The sequence below is a fragment of the Gadus macrocephalus genome, chromosome 7 (assembly GCF_031168955.1).
Source record: "Gadus macrocephalus chromosome 7, ASM3116895v1".
Lineage (NCBI taxonomy): Eukaryota > Metazoa > Chordata > Actinopteri > Gadiformes > Gadidae > Gadus > Gadus macrocephalus.
Window position 1 is genome coordinate 12,904,701 of NC_082388.1, and position 21,978 is coordinate 12,926,678.

The 21,978-nt window shown below is 50.5% G+C and overlaps 2 protein-coding genes across 4 annotated transcripts; one reads left to right on the forward strand and one right to left on the reverse strand.

Annotated features, from left to right (window-relative positions):
* The first annotated feature begins 138 nt into the window (after positions 1–138).
* Positions 139–8,610, forward strand: LOC132460831 (septin-5-like). 3 transcript variants are annotated; one of them, XM_060055751.1, is made up of 13 exons: positions 139–489; positions 634–717; positions 2,351–3,040; positions 3,531–3,627; positions 3,819–3,905; positions 4,584–4,707; positions 4,886–5,020; positions 5,260–5,377; positions 5,725–5,826; positions 6,034–6,130; positions 7,505–7,667; positions 7,851–7,953; positions 8,046–8,610. In XM_060055751.1, exons 2-13 carry the CDS (start codon positions 667–669, stop codon positions 8,115–8,117), a joined length of 1,839 nt encoding a protein of 612 aa, XP_059911734.1. In that variant the 5' UTR covers positions 139–489; positions 634–666; the 3' UTR covers positions 8,118–8,610. The 3 variants fall into 3 exon arrangements, with proteins under 3 accessions (XP_059911734.1, XP_059911733.1, XP_059911735.1); XM_060055750.1 differs by having other exon boundaries at positions 139–717; XM_060055752.1 differs by lacking the exon at positions 634–717.
* Positions 8,611–8,708: 98 nt separating this feature from the next.
* Positions 8,709–21,574, reverse strand: LOC132460842 (max-binding protein MNT-like). The gene is made up of 6 exons (XM_060055770.1): positions 21,239–21,574; positions 19,059–19,653; positions 18,250–18,291; positions 17,872–17,983; positions 13,533–13,725; positions 8,709–13,021 (listed from the first exon to the last, which is right to left on the reverse strand). Exons 1-6 carry the CDS (start codon positions 21,306–21,308, stop codon positions 12,396–12,398), a joined length of 1,638 nt encoding a protein of 545 aa, XP_059911753.1. The 5' UTR covers positions 21,309–21,574; the 3' UTR covers positions 8,709–12,395.
* Between the last annotated feature and the right edge of the window lie 404 nt (positions 21,575–21,978).

The window sequence follows — 21,978 nt, forward strand, 5'->3', positions numbered from 1 at the left end:
TTGATGTTGTATTATTGATGGTTTGCATTACACGCCAGTCTGTGAGTTATGTAACCATTTAAGACATAGCAACCCATTTATTTGTATCTTCTGAAAATGATTAAATGTCACTTATTATGTCATGTTGAGTCCATGCAAACTTTACAACCTAATCTTGTTGGAGGAAGAATTGGCAAAACTATTATTTATAGCTCACAAGTCTTAGATCCAATAAAAAAGGAAAGGATAAAAATATTCACAGGTAAAATCATCATAAATGGTCAACGTTCTCTACATCTGGTGTACCGTTACATTAAGTGACCATCAGGTGCTGATCGCCTTATCGTACCCCAAGTCCATGAGTCATACAGGACGTAAACCAGGCGCTCAATTTAGTGAGTGCTGTTCGGGTATGTTGAAGGAGGCGGTGTTGCGGCTCCAGGACAGACGCTGAGCCCCGCGTCATGGAGCACATGTCCTCTCCCGTGAGGTTTCGCAGCGACATCAGAGGTACGTCTACGACATGATCATCACACATCAGAGACCCCGTTATTCTCATGTTGGTCTATAGCTTCACGCCTAAAGACTTATACTACGTTAATTTGTTGAAAATTTCCTTGCGTTTCAAATGCATGTTTTTGTTTACAACTTAAGCCGCGTTTAAACTGCCCGCATTACTCCAATCCCATGCTGTCATTCGGTCCTCTGCTCCCCCTCCTACCTGCAGCGAGACTGGAGGTAAGAGCTTTTGGAGACATAGTTCTAGAATAGTATAAAAATATGGTGTGTGTGTGTGTGTGTGTGTGTGTGTGTGTGTGTGTGTGTGTGTGTGTGTGTGTGTGTGTGTGTGTGTGTGTGTGTGTGTGTGTGTGTGTGTGTGTGCGTGTGTATGCGCGCGCGTGCGCTTGTGTTAAATCTTGAAGCCCCGCCCACAAAATAATTAGCAAGTAGGTTAAGCCTCTTGTTGGTTGTGAGTAATTAGAGGGAACAGACAGGGACACAATCTTTTTGTGCTCTACGACTCAGCTGTATTCTGATATGTGATGCTAGAATAGTTTGTGTGTGCATGTCATCATGGATACCAATTTCTACCTGTAACTCTGGTTACTACCTATTGTAACTCTGGTTACCACCTACCTGTAACTCCGGTTACTATCTACCTGTACCTCTGGTTACTACCTGTAACTCTGGCTACTGCATACCTGTAACTCTGGTTATACCGACCTGTAATTCTAGTGACTACCCCCCTGTAACTCTCCACCTACCTGTTACTCTGGTTACTACCTACCTGTAACTCTCTACCTACCTGTAGCTCTCTGGTTAGCCTACTACCTATCTGTACCTCTCTGGTTAACAGCTTACATTAGTGTCTCAGGACACGTTGGGGTCCAGCCTCAGGGAGTGATCAGCAGTAACTGTGATGGTCGACTGCTACAATCACAGCCTCCTGCTTATCAGCCCATCCTTGTATATTGTCTCACATGCTATTTCAATGTCTCAGGGTCATCTAGTTAAAATTTGTATTTTATATCTGAAATAAATGGAGACAACAAGACCTGTATTCTATCATTGCAGGATAATTGCATTCAGCTTACTTTACGGCTTAACAAATACATTTGCATATCATAGATATTTAACCGTACTGATGTGTTACTATATGCTTAGAAACTATTAGTCCGTAATGGAGCGGTAGGAAAACACAGTGGAACGGGTCCCTCTTTAATACTTCTAAGTCTGTGTTTATTCTTGTATGGAAGTACTGCAAAAAGGGCCAATTCAATTGTGTACCATTCAGAAATTATTTACAAGTCCATTATGTATATTAAAGGTAATATGCATATATATATATGTATATATATATATATATATATATATATATATACACATACACACACACACACACACACACACACACACACACACACAGGAACCTGTGTATTACAGGTATGTTACTCCTGGTAACTACTATACCTGAGTATGCAATAAGTTTGAAATAGTTGTTATGTTGTTTCTTTAGTCATACCGGAACAGAGACTGTGTTCTGTCCTCACTATATCCTTCATAAAGTTAAAAGTTTAAACTTGACTAAAAATTTCTGGACAAACCGATGAACTATCATATAGAGCCGTGCACCTATTGGCGCCACCAGATAGAAACATAGAGCCATGCAGTTCTTATTGGTGCCAACAGATAGAAACATAGAGCCATGCAGTTCATTTTTGTGCCACCAGAGGGGGCAACATAGAGCCATGCAGTTCTTATTTGTGCCACCAGAGGGGGCAACATAGAGCCATGCAGTTCAGTGTGCTGTGTTGTGTTGCTGTACAGTTTGGCGGGTCAATAAGGAGTATATTCCAATGTCTCCTACCAGCGTTCCAGTCTGTCCATTGAGGACGAGGAAGACCTGGCCCGCCCCCGCGCCACAAAGGACCTCCTCCCCACCATGAGGGACCTCCCCCCCGCCACCAGGGACCTCCCCCATCTCCCCCACTCCACCAGGGACCTCCCCCAACTCCTCCCTGCCACCAGGGCCCTCCCGCCGCCCCCCCGTCCCGAGGGGCCCCTCCCCGTCGGGAGCAAAGAAGGTGAACCGGAGCCGGAGCCGACAGAGGCCCCACACGCCACAGGGGCCCTGCGTCCGCCTGCGGCCTGCAGCCCTGCAGGCTCTGCCGTCCAAGAGACCCCTCCTCCACCCCTGAAGGCCCGCTGCTCCGCCCCAGAGACCCCTCCTCCACCCTTGACCCCCCGCCGCTCCACCCCGGAGACCCCTCCTCCACCCTTGATCCCCCGCCGCTCCACCCCGGAGACCCCTCCTCCACCCCTGAAGGCCCGCCCCTCCGCCCCGGAGACCCCTCCTCCACCCCTGAAGGCCCGCCCCTCCGCCCCGGAGACCCCTCCTCCACCCCTGAAGCCCTGGCGCTCCACCCGGGCGGACAGCGACCTCCAGCCGCTGCAGCTGCGGTCCCAGATGGCGAGGCAGGGCTCGCTGGACTCCCCGCTCAGCCCCGCCTCGCGGCCACGCAGCCCCTGGGCCCGCCTGGACCCCTACGACTCCCCAGAGGTACGCTGAGGGGGTGGGTGGGGCTCCAGCAGGCTGTGGACCAGTAGCCAGGAACCAACAGACAGGAGAGACCAGGGGAGACCAGGAGAGACCAGGAGAGAACAGGTCCAGATAGGAGAGACCAGGAGAGACCAGGTCCAGACAGGAGAGGCCAGGTCCCTTTAGATCAGGTGTTATGAGATGTATTCTCAATGTTGTCTCTGACAGTCACTCAGTTTGAGATAAGATTCAGCGACAGCCAAGATGCTTCAGCACAAGATGAAGGCATTTAAGTGGGACCTTTATTTATGTACATTTAAATGTCAAGGGAACACATTCACTGGTGTAATGTGATTCTTGAGTTTTGTGTGGTAGCTGTCGGTAAATACCGGTTAACTCATAAAGTAGTTTATTCTTTGTTAGAAAACAAAAACAAAGGTGTTGTTGCAGCAGTTGCTGTGTTTCAACGCCCGTCCCCACGAGGTATGAAGGTCCTGTGTGTGCCCAGCAGGACCAGGACAAGGAGTATGTCGGCTTTGCCACGCTGCCCAGCCAGGTGAACCGCAAGACGGTGAAGAAGGGCTTCACCTTCACCCTCATGGTCACAGGTCAGTCCAACCACAGAGACATCCGGGTGTAAAACCCCTGACGCCTTGCACTGATCTTCACAAGGGTCGGCATTTGTAATCAAAATGTAATTGCTCAAATCCCATTTTCATTACATGTTATACTTAATTGATAATCAGTCAGATTCTTGAGAAACAAAGCTGTTCTACGGCGCATTGTGTTTGGTGTCTAGGGGAATCTGGTTTGGGTAAATCCACCCTGATCAACAGTCTGTTCCTCACCGATCTCTACAAAGACCGGAAGGTTCCCAACGCTGAAGGTGAGACCAGATCCACAGTTCACCCTCACTTTGGTCCCACTCTGTTTAGGAGTATAAACATGTTGACCGTCCCTCATCTGTGACAGCGTTGTAAACCTTCTGCGTTTTAGGATTTTGTTTCGGCAAATCTAGTGGTCGTTAATTAATGTAATGTAGCGTGCCGTGTCAAAGTTGAAATCCGTTCAACTTTGAAGCCAAAAGTCGGGGCGCATGGCCCTCTCTCCCCTGGACCTGCCGGGCCACTCGGAGCCAAGCGGGGGTCCAGCCAATCTCCTGCGCCCCAACACAGCTCACAGCTCCTGGAGGCACGACAGAGAAGGAGCGGAGGAGAGCACGATGTTTTAAATCAACGACCCACCAAAAAGACACGTTCCCCAGCTACGCTTCTCCGCCAGTGAGAGGTTAATACCCTGTGCGCCATGTGATCGACAGGAAAGCCTCCCCAAACCAGTCAGGAAAGAGAGGCAATGGTTGGTCAGCAACGAGCGTGAGGTCTTGAATCAGAACGGTCTCAGAGGCCAGCGAGCCGTCAGCCCGGACAGATTTTCTCCATGACCAGATGTTCTCTTTGAGCAGATGTTCTTCATGAGCATTTCACCCTCCTTTCTAACGAGTAGCACCCTCAAGGATCCTTGCTCAGCCTGCGTTCACCTTGGTGGGCGTGCTCTGTGTCTCTAGAACGGATCCTCCAGACGGTTGGCATCGTCAAACACACCGTGGGCATCGAGGAGAAAGGGGTCCGACTCCGACTGAACATCATCGACACGCCGGGCTTTGGAGACGCTGTCAACAACACAAAGAGGTGAGGCTAGAACCTGTATGATGAATACCAGAGGTGAGGCCAGAACCTGTAAGATCAGTAATGATCCTGTAGTTATGTGACCAACACGAAAATGTCATGGAAAATGGACCATTGTCCTACAAACCGTGGGCCAAAGCTCTGAGCGCTCCATGGTGACTGAGGCTACCTTGTTCCTCAGCTGGAAGGAGGTGGAGGACTATGTGGACCAGCAGTTTGAGCAGTACTTCAGGGAGGAGAGCGGGCTGAACAGGAAGAACATCCAGGACCACCGAGTGCACTGCTGCCTCTACTTCATCTCCCCCTCCGGCCACGGGTTAGAGACGCACACACGCACGCACACACAACACGACTGAAATGCAAAGGAACACACCACTTCCGCATTCACACGCAAAACAACATGGGCATACTCATGGGCACTCACATAGATTCAGACCGCACATTAGCAGTACAACAAAGTGTGTGTGTGTGTGTGTGTGTGTGTGTGTGTGTGTGTGTGTGTGTGTGTGTGTGTGTGTGTGTGTGTGTGTGTGTGTGTGTGTGTGTACTCCCCAGTCTCCGTCCCCTGGATGTGGAGTGCATGAGGGCCTTGCATCAGAAGGTCAACATAGTTCCTGTCCTGGCCAAGGCTGACAGTCTCACCCCCGCTGAGGTCCGCACCAAGAAGCTGAAGGTGTGGAACCATGCTTCTCACACACACACACACACACACGCACGCACGCACGCACGCACACACACACACACACACACACACACACACACACACACACACACACACACACACACACACACACACACACACACACACACACACACACACATACACACACACACACACACACACACACACACACACACACACACACACACACACACACAATCATCTCTAAGGTTACAGTGAGTCCCTTAATTAGCCAACCAAAATATTAAGGCTATCAAGAGGATTAACAGCCAATCAGAGTCATCTCATGCCCCCCCTTTGTGACCTTTCTGAAGCATGTGTCTTCTTGTTTATTCCAGATCAGGCAGGAGATTGAACAGTTTGGGATCAACATCTACCAGTTTCCCGAGTGTGACTCAGATGAAGACGATGAGTTCCAACTACAGGATCAAATCCTCAAGGTTCCCGATCTTGAATTCAAGGCTGTTGAAGACACATTGATGAGGATGGACGCTAATCACAGAGCTAGCCGCGGAGCCGCTAGTACTTAATATCATCGCTCATTGTCCTTCAGTTTCCTTTCATTTAGTGAGTCTGTTTTTTGTCTGTATGTCTGACTTCCTGACTCCCTCCTCTTCTGCGTGTGTCCATCTCTATCCTCTCTGCAGAACAGTGTCCCCTTCGCAGTCATTGGCAGCAACCTTCAGGTTGAGAGTGAAGGCCGAAGGTTCAGAGGTCGAATCTATCCGTGGGGGCTTGTAGAAGGCAAGAAACACACACACACACACACACACACACACACACACACACACACACACACACACACACACACACACACACACACACACACACACACACACACACACGTTGGGCATTTGAAGCAATCTCCAGCATTAGAAGTACTCAAAACCGTATAGCATGAGACTGTTCAAAGGCAAGTTTGTTTGAACTCCCAGTTAATTGTTAACATAGTCTGTGTCGAGATTTAAATCAGACTTCATTTTTGTTCAACTCAACCCTCTGCGGTGGTGGACTCGTTCAGAAATTGATCAGTTGCTGATCAATTACCTCCATTCTATCCAAAACGAAATGCAACCTTTTCTTAAAGGGCCAGTTTGCCCCTAACACAATGACGCACCCTGCTGGTGTAGGGGAACTGATTTGAAACGATAACATCTCCAACTCATCTCTCTACAATGAAAATCGGAGCCAGAAACTCTTTCCAACTACCTGAACGGTTGTTCACGAATGTTTAAAACAAACCTGGCGAATTGGTCTCTGTGTAGCTCTGGTCTCTGTAGTACTGGTCTCTCTGTAGCGCTGGTCTCTCTGTAGCTCTGGTCTCTGTAGTACTGGTCTCTCTGTAGCTCTGGTCTCTGTAGTACTGGTCTCTCTGTAGCTCTGGTCTCTGTAGCTCTGGTCTCTGTAGCTCTGGTCTCTCTGTAGCTCTGGTCTCTGTAGTACTGGTCTCTCTGTGTCTCTGGTCTCTGTAGCGCTGGTCTCTCTGTAGCTCTGGTCTCTGTGTAGTGCTGGTCTCTGTAGCGCTGGTCTCTCTGTAGCTCTGGTCTCTGTAGCGCTGGTCTCTGTAGCGCTGGTCTCTGTAGTACTGGTCTCTCTGTAGCGCTGATCTCTGTAGCTCTGGTCTCTCTGTAGCTCTGGTCTCTGTAGCGCTGGTCTCTGTGTCTCTGGTCTCTGTAGCTCTGGTCTCTGTAGCGCTGGTCTCTGTAGCTCTGGTCTCTCTGTAGCGCTGGTCTCTGTAGCTCTGGTCTCTGTAGCTCTGGTCTCTGTAGCGCTGGTCTCTGTAGCTCTGGTCTCTGTAGTACTGGTCTCTCTGTAGCTCTGGTCTCTGTAGCGCTGGTCTCTTTGTAGTGCTGGTCTCTTTGTAGCGCTGGTCTCTGTGTCTCTGGTCTCTGTAGCTCTGGTCTCTGTGTCTCTGGTCTCTGTAGCTCTGGTCTCTGTAGCACTGGTCCCTGTAGCGCTGGTCTCTTTGTAGCGCTGGTCTCTTTGTAGTGCTGGTCTCTCTGAAGTGCTGGTCTCTGTGTCTCTGCTGTTCTCTTCTGCCTGCTGTTGAAGTGTAGGGGCGTGTGATGCGCGCCCCTACACTTCAAGTGATGCGGCTGGTGTCTGGTGTCTTTGTAGTGGAGAACCCCGAGCACTCCGACTTCCTGCTGCTGAGGAACATGCTGGTCCGGACCCACATGCAGGACCTGAAGGACGTGACCCGGGAGAACCACTACGAGAACTACCGGGCCCAGTGCATCCAGAGCATGACCCGCATGGTGGTGCAGGAGAGGAGGCGCAGGTCAGTCGCCCAGGGGCCAGGGGTCACCCAGGGGTCACCCAGGGGCCACCCAGGGGTCATCCAGGAGCAGCACTTGGGCTGAGTCGTGGGTTGAGCGATCCATTTGAAATGACATTTTGGTGTGTGTGTCTGTGTGTGTGCGTCTGCGTGTGTGCGCGCGTGCATGTGTTTGTTGGGGTGCAGTCTGTGTGACCAGATCCAACATGAGAACAGCGCAGACGTTCCCCTTCCTCTGGCGGTCATCGCCAGCGAGAAGGAGAGGCTGATCTTGGAGAAAGATCGGGAAGTGCGTCTTATACACATCCTCATGTTCCTGTCCGCTTCGCCGTGCTCTGCCTCTCTTCATCTGCCGTCTGTCTGTCTGTGGTCCCTCTGCAGTTGAGGAGGATGCAGGAGGTACTGGAGAGGATTCAAGAGCAGATGCTGCAAAACCACAGAGACGGCTTCTAAATAGAAACCGAGGGAAAGATGAGGACCAGCCGAGAGCACGTTGAAGACCAGCTCGGAAACGGCTTCTTGGACAGCACCAAATACCGGAGGAAGGGGGCAGTGGCTGTTGAATCATAGGCATAGAAAAGACTGAGACTGTGTGGACAGGGCCTCAATACTACCCTGGAAACCAAAATCTAAGCTACTTCCAGGAGTCCTGTCCTTGGGGTCTGAGTTAACAGCTCCACTAGTCTTGAATTGGGGTCTTAGTCAACAGCTCCATTAGTCCTGCGTTGGGATCTTAGTTAACGGCTCCACTAGTCTTGTGTTGGGGTCCTAGTTAACGGCTCAACTAGTCATGTGTTGGGGTCCTAGTTAACGGCTCGTTGGGCGATATAGGACGTCCATAGGAACAATTTTTCTTACTGATTTTTGTATTTCTTTTTCCATTTAATATAAATTTAACCTTTTTATTTGCAATTTGAGACCAAATAATAAATTATTTCAAACTTTATCAACCTGTTGGCAGATATTTTCATAAATAGCAAATCAGAATGTAAGTTGATAAAACAAATGTAGGTGTGATTCATAGACGACACCAGGAGAACACTGTGTTGTAAAGGTAATAAGATTTATCAAGAATCTTAATTTTATCAGAATCATTTTTTCATTTATTATTTTATCCAATATCATGTTATTTCAAACAGTGGACATTTCGATCTAAAAGCAGCCCAAAAGGTACAGGCCATATAGAACTTAAAACTTTCTCCATAGGGAAAACATGTTCTTTGTATTCATATATAATATCAATGTAGCATGAGGTCAAGAGGCTGCTCTCGTTCTGCAGTGTTGTTACATGGTCCCGCAAATAAAGTTACATCCATCCAAAGAAAGAAACTCACCCAAACAGCAGTCTACATGCAAATAAACGTGGCATGGCTAAAACTTTAAAATACATACACTCATATGCCAAAACGTGCATACAATCACAAATGTACAAAATATTCATACGTTCATACAAATGTTACAAAAATCGTACAGATTTTTTGACAATTTGTTATGTAGAGAAGAATAAATCTTTTTTTTCTTTCTTTTTTAAATACCTTTTCACTCACTGTCTCAGACTAACAAAAACAAGTAAAAAATACCAAAGTGGAACAGACCTTCCTCAGATTCCTCCGGTCACGAGTGGACACACAAAGCGGACAAAGCTGTCACAGTGTTAAACGGGCGGGGGGGGTTATATATATATATAAATTATGTTCAGTAATGATATATATATATATATGTATGGATATATATATAACTAAGTAAACTCATCTGGCCAAGCATACACACACTTCCCTCATGCACAGGGCACAAGTTTACACAACCAACACACAGTCATGCAGCAGGTTGGGATTAACTTGGATATAGAGAATATAAAACAACTAGTCAAGAGGTTCAGAGAAGGAGGACGCTGGCGATGACCACTGCTTGGTTCATTCATAGATTACTTTACACCAGAGCTCCTCGGAGTTGGTGAAGCAGTGTGAGGAACACGTCAATGGATTTGACACACACACACACACACACACACACACACACACACACACACACACACACACACACACACACACACACACACACACACACACACACACACACACACACACACACACAAAATGTTACCATTGTTTCCAGCCTAATACTCTAAATGAGGTCTGGAAATTGGATCTGCCTCATGAATTTGCTGTGGCGTTTTAGACATCATCACCAAAGCCATGACATCATCAGGTGAGCTCCTGCCATGGCCTCATATGCAGCTGCCACTGGTGTGTAAGAAGACGTCCGGCCATGCAGAAAATATGTTCCTTCATTGATCTGTGCTATGTTTTTAGAAGAGGGTGCGAAGCCGTTGTTCTCTCCTGGGTAAAGGAGGCTGGTGTGGAGCGTGACAGCAGGACTCACCTGAACGGTGGGCGGGGCATAACTCATCCTCCTGCTTATAGACACTGGTGACCAATGGCAACAATGACCATCATCAAACCAAGTTTGTGAAACATGATGGAAGATTGGAATCCTTGCAATCCAATGTTGCCATGTTTGTTACGTGAACAGCGTTTCACTTTGTTGACCTTTTGCCAGCATTGCTTTCAAACAAAGCTGCTCTTTGACCACCAGAGAGGAGCCTTAAGCTACACGCGTGTATCGACAGGAACCAGGGCAGAAGGCTTCAGCACCTGACAGACAACAGCATGTCACTACCATGACACGCTGGAGACCCTCTTCCATCAACGGCCGCTAGTAAACTCTTAAAGATCATCGTCTGACGTTCCCCTGAAATAGGATTCATTCATTCAGACGGCGCTCCCGGTCTGAGCTGCGGTTCACGAGTGTTCAGGATCCCTGGTGATGACTAAACCACCTGGAGGTGCAGCGGCCAGGACCGCCTGGTCGGCCCGAGGCCAGCGGGGCTACGGCTGCACACTGTATTGATCCCAACACGCCCGTCTCAAAGACACAGGAGCAGGAAGCACGCCGACTCCCTGTTAGGGAGGCTCTCTGAAGGACGGCTGGAGAGTAAGGCTGCATCCAGGACACAGAATGAAGATGCCCGTGTTTTAAATGAGGGTCAAAGCGCTGAAAGAGCCATTTAGTAGTTACAGAAAAGCAAGAACAACACTAGATTGCAGCTTTATATAACTGAGTGCATTCACCGTCAAATTGTGTTTTTTTTGGAATGTTTCCCAGATGATGCTCAATAAGCAGAGCCTGGGTTCAGAGCAGAGAGCCTGGGTTCAGAGCAGAGAGCCTGGGTTCAGAGCAGAGAGCCTGGGTTCAGAGCAGAGAGCCTGGGTTCAGAGCAGAGAGCCTGGGTTCAGAGCAGAGAGCCTGGGTTCAGAGCAGAGAGCCTGGGTTCAGATTAAGGCTGAACGATTTGGGGAAATAATCTAATTGTGATTATTTTGACCAATATTGCGATTGTGATTTAATGTGCGATTTTTTATGATTTATTAAATTCCTTATGTTGTGTATTATTCACTAATAAATAAATAAATCATTCTTTACTATGACCAACACAACATTGGAAGCAGTCAACATAAAAACTGCTCTTTCCTTTAGGCCAGGACGATGTGTTGAGATTAATTAATATTATAAACTTCTTTATTTAACTATTGAATTGTAAAATAAAAATACAAATACATGATAATAATTATTATTATTATTACTTTTAATCGCAGCCTTTGCGATTTGCATATCATGTTCTATTACATCGCGATTTCGATATGAATTTGATTAATCATTCAGCCCTAGTTCAGAGCAGAGAGCCTAGGTTCAGATCAGAGAGCCTAGGTTCAGATCAGAGAGCCTAGGTTCAGATCAGAGAGCCTGGGTTCAGATCAGAGAGCCTAGGTTCAGATCAGAGAGCCTGGGTTCAGATCAGAGAGCCTAGGTTCAGATCAGAGAGCCTGGGTCCAGATCAGAGAGCCTGGGTTCAGATCAGAGAGCCTGGGTTCAGATCAGAGAGCCTGGGTTCAGATCAGAGAGCCGGGGTTCAGATCAGAGAGCCTGGGTTCAGATCAGAGAGCCTGGGTCCAGATCAGAGAGCCTGGGTTCAGATCAGAGAGCCTAGGTTCAGATCAGAGAGCCTGGGTCCAGATCAGAGAGCCTGGGTTCAGATCAGAGAGCCGGGGTTCAGAGCAGGTGAACTGAGGAACCCGAGGTCCAAAAAGTAAACGGCCCGCCAGCCTATTGTTTTAGCCGATCAGTAAATCAGTAGATTTATCATCAGCACCCCTGGAGGAGGAAGAGGAGAGGGAGGAAGGTCTTTGACTCGAACCTGGAGGTCTCCTTGCTGGAGCCTGCCGCGAAGCGGGGCTGCGGCCTCCATGTTGATCCCCCTCCCCCCCCCCTCCACTGAGGGGACCCCCCCTAGCTGCGTCACGTTTACCTGAATACACAACTAGTGGGAACGCATCCGAATGAGAACGAAAATAAAACTCCTCTTATATACTCTTTTTTTTTTCTACACCTTCTCCTGTCGACAAATGAACACATATTGAAGGTAGATCCTTGATGCCTGAGTATGAGCGTCATGTTAGTGCTTCTGGTTGTGAGGGAAGGAGGAGACCACGAGAGAAGGCGTCTCCGTCGCCCAGGGTCAAAAACACCGCCTGCGGACGTCTTCGGGTCCTTCCACAGAACCCTGGCCCAATGTGTTCCTCCGGTCCCATGTCTGACGTGTTCTGCTACTTAGAGGTCCACCGTCAGACCAGGTCCCGCCCCCCAGGGCCGCCCCCCAGGGTCCGCGGCCCCTCAGGTGAGTTTGACCAGCGTGACGGGGTTGAGCAGGGTGGTCTGGCCCCCCAGCTGCGGGTGGGGGGCCAGCACGGCGGTCTGGCCCCCGTTCACGTGCAGGCCGTTGGGCGTGGCGTGGGCGGGGGCCAGCGCGTGGTGGTGGGGGTGGTGGTGGGTGAAGGTGTGCGCGATGTGCTGGGACACCGTCAGGGCCTGGGGGTAGAGCGCGGGGCCCAGGTGCGTCACCGTGACGCGCTGCGCCGCCGCCGCCGCCGCCGGCTGGGGCGCGGCGGCGGCGGGGCCGGGCGAGGGGGCGATGGGGGTCAGGTGTTTGTGGTGGACGGCCTGGATGACGGACGGGTGGGACACGGCGGCGTGGGCGATGACCGACGGCTGGGCCTGAGCGGCCGAGGGCTGCGGGGGGTGGGGCGCGATGGCCTGAGGGGGCGGGGCCTGGGACTGCACGGGGACTCCTCCCATTTGGGGCGTGGTCAGCACTCCAGAGAGAGGGAGGGGTGCGGGCTGGAGTGTGAGAAGGGCGTGGGCCTGTAAGATGGGCGGGGGGGCTATGGGGGGGGGCTCGCTGGGCAGGGGTGCAGGCATGTCCTCGTCCTCAAAGTCCTGGTCCAAGTCCTCTTCTCCTTCTGGGGAGAGAGAGACCCGGTCATTACATCACACCAGCTTACTGTCATATCATGGTGCGGTGTCGTCTATGGCTTTCATGATTTACTTTTGTCGGCCATCTTGCCGGGACTTCCTTTCAAACGAGACGTCTTGTCTAAATGAGACTTCGTATGATCAAATGGAAGACGAAGACAAATGTGGTCAAAATTTGTCATCAAAACCATCGTTCAACCACAGCTGGTTAGCTGCACAGGAAGACATCCCCCTAAACAACAGTCCTCCTATACAGAGCCAGTTCTACAATATGTATTATACACGTTAAACAGCACATTCCCCTCGCTACAGCCGACCGATGGGTAGGACATGTCTTACAAATGACTCCCATCATCGCTCTGAACTCATCCGACCTAGCCCTGGTCCGAGTCCTCACAGAGAGGGAGGTGAGGCAGGCTGAGGTGAGGCAGTGGAGGTCCTACCTGAGGGGGGGGGGGGGGGGGGGGGGGAGGTTCTACGTGGGGGGGGAGGTCCTACCTGATGCGGTGGAGGTGGACACCTGGTCGTCCTCGGGCTGGACCGTCTGCCTCAGGACCCGCTCCATCTCCGTGGCGTCCATGGATGGGCCGAGCTCCTTCTTCAGCTGGGCCAGCCGCTGCTGCGAGGCGATCTTCTCCCGGGTCAGCCGCTCCACCTCGTGCTCGTACTCCTTGTCCTTGCGCTTCAGCGTCTGCAGAGCGGGGGGGGGGGGGGGGGAGGTTCAGCATGACCCAAAGTACCGGAGGATTCAAAGGGCTTCCAGGTATTCCAGTCTCTTCCGTTCCCTCACTTATACAGATATGGTGGATCCAACTCACGTGAATTAAGTAAAGGTCATCATTAGCGCTGGGGTCGGCAGTCTGGAGAACTTTGAAGGAGCTTTTAAAAAGGATCCAACTAACTAAATCCCACCCCTCCCTTCTGGTTTCCCTTTGAGCCACTCCCCCAGGACAGGAGACTAGCTCCTGACTGAGTGTTTGTGGAGGAGTGTGTGTGCAGGAGTGTATGCAGAAATGTGCGTGCACACGGTTGTTTTCTAAGAACACATTTTTTATAGCTATGAGCTATGCCGGAGTGGATCACATGACCACTTCCTGGAACCGCGCACATGTTGAGGGAACTGTGCGTTCACACCAAAAGCTGTAAAGCGTTTTGAGCGATAAACGCCCATTCACTTTCTATTCGACATGAGAGATAAAGCGATAGGAGCAATAAAACGCTTCAGCGATAGCTTTTAGGCTGTAAAGCTGTATATGAGAGTTGAAAACAGCTCAACTCTCTGCACATGAGCTAGTAGCGTTTTGGCTGTAAATGACCGCCAGCCAATCGGAATGTAGATGTCTCTCGCCGGCGCTGGTCCCAGTAAACATACGCGAGAACTTTAGTTCCTAGTTCCTACCACACATGTGTTCCTTCATCATGGTGCGTGAGATTTTGAGCTGCGTGTCCCGAGCTCAAATGTCCACCAACCACTAACCCCTTGGCCTTTAGTCCGCGATTGCAGAGCCAACGTGGTCTTTTTATAGCCCGATCATTAACTAAGAAACACATAGAAAGTATAATGCATCCAGCATATGATTTCAACAATGTATGAGGGCATACGCAATCCGCATTACGCAACAGGGATGGTCACACAGTGGAATGCTGATGGAAACCAGCGGACGAGCGGCGGGGGGAGACGTGCGTGCATTTCAGAAGCAGGGGGATACCGCACAAAAATCTATTTCTAATTTGTCCGTTTGCCGTGCGTCTGCCTGGCACAAATGCTCCCGTTGAGCGGATCTTTTCCATAATAAACAATACCACACACACACACACACACACACACACACACAAACACACACACACACACACGATAGCGATCAACTGAGCTATAATCTAGTATATAAGCAATCGCTCCATTAATTAGTTATTCAGTGTTTCATGTATTTATGCTTATTATTATTTTTCTATTGACCAAACTTATGACTATCTTGTGTTTTTGTGGCTCGGCATCAGCAGCAGCACTGGCCTCAACTACGAGCGTACAGGCAAAAAGCACGGCTCCTTTAAGTCGCAACAGCGATACGAGATGTCAATATTTTGGACAGCGTTGCGTTTGGAGCCATTCTGCGACTTTGCATCTTTTACAGCTTTTGGTGTGAACGCACAGGAAGAGCTCAGAGTGGGAGGAGCTATGTGACTGTCCTTTGTCTCAACCAATCGGCGTCATGCAACACACTCTGTCAGGGCCGAGTGCGGACAGAGCTCTGTTCCTAGAGGCCAGGAGGAACAGGGTGAGAGTCACCCAGGAAAGAGAGGGAGCAAGTATCGGCTGGCTCTGTGACCTAGTGAAGCCTGGTTCAACTGACCCCTCAGTGACCTCAGTGACCTAGTGAAGGCCGGTTCAACTGACCCCTCAGTGACCTTGTGGAGCCTGGTTCATCTGACCCCTCAGTGACCTTGTGGAGCCTGGTTCATCTGACCCCTCAGTGACCTTGTGGAGCCTGGTTCATCTGACCCCTCAGTGACCTTGTGGAGCCTGGTTCATCTGACCCCTCAGTGACCTTGTGGAGCCTGGTTCATCTGACCCCTCAGTGACCTCGTGGAGCCTGGTTCATCTGACCCCTCAGTGACCTTGTGGAGCCTGGTTCATCTGACCCCTCAGTGACCTTGTGGAGCCTGGTTCATCTGACCCCTCAGTGACCTTGTGGAGCCTGGTTCATCTGACCCCTCAGTGACCTCGTCTCTGCGGCAGCACCACATCAGCTGCCAACCTCAGGTTTCCATTGCAACCAGGTTCCCGAGGATTTGGACGTGATTGGTGGCAGATTATAAGGGGAATTTAAGGGGCAATCTAATTGGCAAGGAGCTCCCCCCCCCCCCCCCCCCTCCCAACAAACAAACACACACACACACACACACACACACACACACACACACACACACACACACACACACACACACACACACACACACACACACACACACACACACACACACACACACACACACACACACGTTTTCCAGTAAACACAAGGGGGGCCGGTGGGATGCAGTGCACGCCTGTTGCTATGGTTACCGGAGTTCTCGGGGGGGGAGCAGGCGGGGGGAGCGATAGAGGACCAGAACGAAGCAGGTGGGAGTAGAGGAGCAGAGAGGCAGCCCAACGTGAGAGCGCTATCCGTACGATCGACTTGCTGTGGACCATGAAGCGGTGTCAGACGGGGGTCCTGTGTCTGTCTCCCCCCCCCCCCCTCCCCCCCTGCTGCTGCCAGGGGATGACATCACCAGACTCACTCTAGCCATGTGCCTCCGCTATCATTGGAGAGACGCACTGGGAGGGGGAGGGGGGAGGGGGAGGGGGGAGGGGGAGGGGGGAGGGGGAGGGGGGAGAGCACAGGACCAGATCACAAGGGAAGAATCTGTCGCTGGGGAATCATTTCTTTTATCCTCCTCATGCCTGCTCATCATTTCGTCTTGTCGGGGGGGAAAGGAGGATTTAAATCAACTTTTATTTAGTATTCATTTAGAAATACTTCAAACAAAGAGGCCTAACAGAGCCTAGTGGAATGTGACGTGTAGGTGGGTGTCAACACGGGTACCTCCTGTAACCTGAAGGTATAACCACTGATTCAACCCAACAGGTTTAGGGAGGACACACATGTTGTGGTATCGATGGCGGGCTGGATGGGCTCTGTTGGGGCTAACTGCAGGTGGAGAAAGCCTGCAGCACCGACCGATCATGTTTTTTCTTTTGCTCCAAAGCCTCATTCTCTCTACAGAAAGCGGATGAATGAACTCATATACGTCCGGTATCAGAAGCCTTGAGCAGCCCAGCCTCACACACAACCCCCCCCCATGTGCTGTTTCCTCATGAGTCAGCAACTCACTACTTTTCACATGACATATACAGACTACATCTCTGCCTGAGCGCAGTAATGACCGTTTTAGTTTGCCCCTTACCGGCTACAAAACCGAAGAAACATAGAACACAGCAGAGGTGGAAGATTTATTTTCTTCTGAAATAAATGTCATGATTTAGAGTGAATACCATCTAGTCATTGTCAGTTGGTAGCAAAGATAGAGGTCTTAGTAGAAGTAGGTTTGGGAAAAATCTCAAAATAAAAACATAAATCAAATGCAAACCAATGCAAAAATGACAATATAAACGTAATGAGACACAAGCGGGTGGATAGCTTGGAAACCCATTGTACGATTTTGAATTTTGACCCCTGCATTGAAAAGTCTGGGAAGTCCAACGATAACACCATACGGCCTATAGATGGCGACGAAAGGACACGTGATCTGATTGAAGGCAATTTACATATAACCTCTGAACCCTCTCTTGGCTACTATACAATGATGGTAAACAACGTGTTAAGTTTCAACATGGTGCCAAGACACTAGATTACCCTCTGATGGGAGTGTGATGCAATCAAACACAATTTTGATGACAAAAACAACAAAGGGAAGACATCATCCATGGTTGTAACTAGAAAAAGTGAAGAAAAACTTGATTCTTGACTGATTTGATCACAGTGATATAGTTTGGATTTTTTGAATCAGTAGAACCTCAACTTTCATATAATTAATAGTTTTGTACATCAAGGGTTAGAAGAAATATTGCCATTTATGTGCATAGTTATGAAATTCATAACTCTTGTTGTTGCATGTTTCTTATTTTGTTTGGGGTTGGAACTGTCCGTCGGTAAGCTTACGAGGCTTATCTAATCTTTCTAGTGATGTGCCACACGACTACTTTCCCATGAGGTGAAATGCCTTAGGACGTCTCTGTACCTGGGAGGGAGGGGCTAGGCTGGTGCCGGGGGACTTGGGGATGACGAGGTGGGCGTACCTGGATGTAGCGCAGCGCACCACGGAGGACGCTCAGGTTGGAGGTCTTCTTCTCGTCCACGTTCGGAACGTTCTTCTTCAGCGTCTCAAAGCACTCCTTCAGGTGAGCACGTCTGGTGGGGGGGGGGGGGGGTGACATGGGCACACAGGTGACTGGCTGGACACCTCCATCACGCACCCAGGTATAAGTAGGTTAGGGCTCTTTCTGACTTCATCTGACCAGCACATGTTAGCACATCTGCAACGGATCACGTTCCAAATGGATTAAATCATCCTTTCCTCCCGACAAGACAAAATTATGAGGAGCCCCCCCCCCCCCCCCCCCAACCACCACCATTCTAACAACACTTGTACCCCCCCCCCTCAGGGGGACACCAACCTGTTCTTCTCCAACTTGTTGTGCACCTCGCGTGTTCCCGCCCTGGAACACGAACAGGACGTTATCATCACAACATGTTCACAACACACACGCACACGCACACACACACACACACACACACACACACACACACACACACACACACACACAATCGAGCAAATCAAAAAAGATTACAAAAATATTGTAATCTCCAAAAAAAAACAAGAGTGAGCCATTTTGCCGTCATTAACCGATACATACATCTAAAACATATATATTACGGTCGTATTTAATGTGCCAACGTTTTTAACGCTAACCCTACAGCGATGTGACCGGGAGAACTAAAGACTGGATCCTGGTCCGAGTCCTGTGTGTGTAGCGGCGTAGACCTTCCCAGGAGCCCGGCAGCCCTCCCCTCTATAGCCATCGTTTGGTCAACACTTCTACACGAGACGGGATCACAGAGTACCCCGAGCAACAGTTGAACTCAAACACAATCCAACTGGATACCTCCCCTTGAGAGTGGACTTAGCATGACATTATCAGGGGGACAAGTGTATCCTGCTAGCACCCCCCACAGCCACATGCTGCGGTCAGCGGCTAACGCACAACTCTACAAACAAACACGCATAGAAAAATAGCAGTTCACTCAACTTCTGCGCACAATTGGCTGGTCAAAAAAAATATGTATCAACATAAATACTTGATTTGGACCGTGTATTATCATGGCACACACACACACACACACACAGACACAGACACACACACACACACACACACACACACACACACACACACACACACACACACACACACACAGACAGACTCACCCCCCCGGCCGTCGCTTCCCGTCGGCCCCCCGCATGTCGTCCAGCAGGCCGTTGGTCCTGGACTCAGGCGAGTGGGGGGGCATCAGGGGGGACGCCGCCCCGCTGGGGGGGCTGAAGGCCGCCTGGTAGGGCGACTGGAGCTGGGGCAGCTGGGGCGGGACAGCGCCGTTCTGCTGGGGGGCGGGCTCCAACTTTATAGTTGGAGAAGAGAGCAGGGGGCGGGGGCTAGCGCTGGCGAGCGGCGGAGGAAGCGGAAGCTGCTGCAGCTGGAGGTGATGAGAGGGGGAGGAGCCGTTGAGCATGGGTGTCGCCACGGCGATGGAGGCGGCCGCAGCGACGGCGGGACGCAGCGGCGAGGGGGCGGGCGTGAGGACGGGGAGCAGGACAGGGGGGACGAGGGGGGCCCGGAGGGAGGGGGGAGGAGGAGGAGGGGGGGCCACCACGGGGACATGGTGCGTCTGCAGGTGCAGGGGCTCGTTGCCCCAGGCGACCGGGCGGGGGTGGACTCCGCCGGTCTGGGCCGACACGGTGACCTCCGAGCGCCGTAGCTCCGCCTCCCGGGCAAAGAGCTCCCTCTGCTCGAGCTGGTCCTCCTCTGGGGGGAGGAGGGAATGGATTATATATATATATATATATATATATATATATATATATACACATACACACACATATATATACATACATACACAGACAGATCCCCATAGCTACGCTTCTTAACCTGAATAACATAGGCTACTCTTACATTACTAAATGGAATACCAGTCAATCAATATTAAATAAAGACGTGTTTAGTCATGCTCACGTGCAAGGGGTCCCTCCCCCCACCCCCACACACAACGCTATTAACCAACAATTGCATGTTGTTATGTATTAAAGGATCTCAGTTGCCATGAACTCCAGCGACAGCCATAGTAGAACCCCATAGTATTATTCCATATAAAGCGCTATAACGTGCACATAACTCTGAGCGGGGAGTGGATATTATGGCGATTTATTTGTATTTGTCCAATGCTCCATCATGTCAGTGGGGTTTACGTCCTATTACGTGAGCTTTTAAAGACGCATTATCCATGACAATGCAAGACTAGTCGATTGCTTGCACGCTGAAAATGCACACAAAACTAAATTACATAACTTCTGCATTAATGGAGGAAAAGAAGCGGATAAAATATATATTTTTTGGGGGGGGGGGGTGCCCTACTTTCTTCATTCCAAATGACCCTGTGACTCCCTCCGCGAGCCGAATAGGGAGAGCAGTAGAGTGCACGTGGTAGTCGGAGGCGGGTCTTCAGTGGGGGGGAGATCTGACACGTCACCCAAAGGGCGAGACCGAAAGCCCCGCTCCAGACGGTCCAAGCCGACAGCGATCTACACCGTTGTCTACCACGACGGGTCGGAGGTCGCACGGTCCCGTCTGGACTTCATGGTTTTATATGAACCGATAGACGGACGGAACGACAGGTTGTCCCCCACACTGATCTCGCTAGCCGCGGCCCCGCCCCGCGCGTCATAATGTCACGTTACGTAAAGAGCGCGACGCCGCCGCCCCATAACCTCATACCAGGGAACATCCCTGGTTTCCCCTTTCCAATATAAGACGCCGCCGCCCCAGCGCCTAATACCAGGGAACAACCCCTGGTTCCCCCTCTCTCCGACATAAGACGCAGCGAACTTTTTACGGCTCATCCATTCCGATCCCACATATTACTTGTTGGGTCTGTGCGTCGGCGCATCAGATCTCCACCTGAGCAAGAAAGTAGCCGCGGTGGTTGCTCCGCTACTTTGTATCGATCCCACATTCCAGGGTCGCCTGTCACTCATTCACGTGATGGTTCCTTACACACACACACACACACACACACACACACACACACTCAGTAGGACCTTTAGACCACGTCCAGCAGGTCGGACCCACCACTCAGTCGGTAGGACATTCAGACCACGTCCTGCTGGTCGGACTCACAACTGTGACTCAGTAATCTCAATTTTACAGCATAGGACGGGGAGCGCATGTGTTCCGTTCTCATCTCGCGGGTAATTTAATAACTGAGCTGCATTAGTCCGGACTATTGGGGTCTCTGAAGTGGTCCGCTCTGCAGGCGACATGTGTTAACAGGCAGCCTGGTCATGGTTCCACTACATGCTCTGGTTGTTCGCTCGAGCTGCTAATCCCAACTCACCGGGTGCAGCGTGTTGCTGGGCTTCCCACTCCAGGTACCGGGCTGCTTCCAGGAGGGTGTCGATGCTCATCGCGCGCGCCCCTCGGTCGGTAACCCGGTTCCCGGGACCGCGGAACAACGACGAGCAGCGCGCCCCAGGAGGGCCTTGTGCACGGCTTGCCCACGCGCGTAAAACAATCCCCCCCTTTCCGTTAAAAAACGGCAAAGTTTCAAAACGTATAAACCGAAGGCGAATCCTTGCATACGTAAAAGATGATCGCAACAAGATGGCGATGCGAGCACAGGAATACACACAACAAGGCGCCTCGTACCGAGTGTAGGACACGCCCTCCCGGTTTCCAGACCGCCTCGTTACTACAGCCGCTATCAAAACCCGGACCAAATTGCCCGCCGTGGATCGGTCGAGGAGATCAACATCGTTCCCTTCATCTGAAAACCCAACTTACCAATGTGTTGTAAACGTTGACTACTTTATGGTTATGCTATATTCATTTCTCAATGCGATAGATTACTTTCTTGCATCAAGAAAAACTTTCATTTGAACGTGCAGTCAGATTTGTTTATGGGTCAGTAGGGATACCCGTCCGTGTAATCCACCCACCGTACTATCCTGCACTCCATTGGCCCGCAGCGCATTAAAACCTATCAGTGCCAGTGGGCCAATGAGCGCTCAGAACAACAAGGCATGGTGCTTGTCCACATGGGCACCCGCCCGTCCGGAGCTCGGTTCATTTGCATGG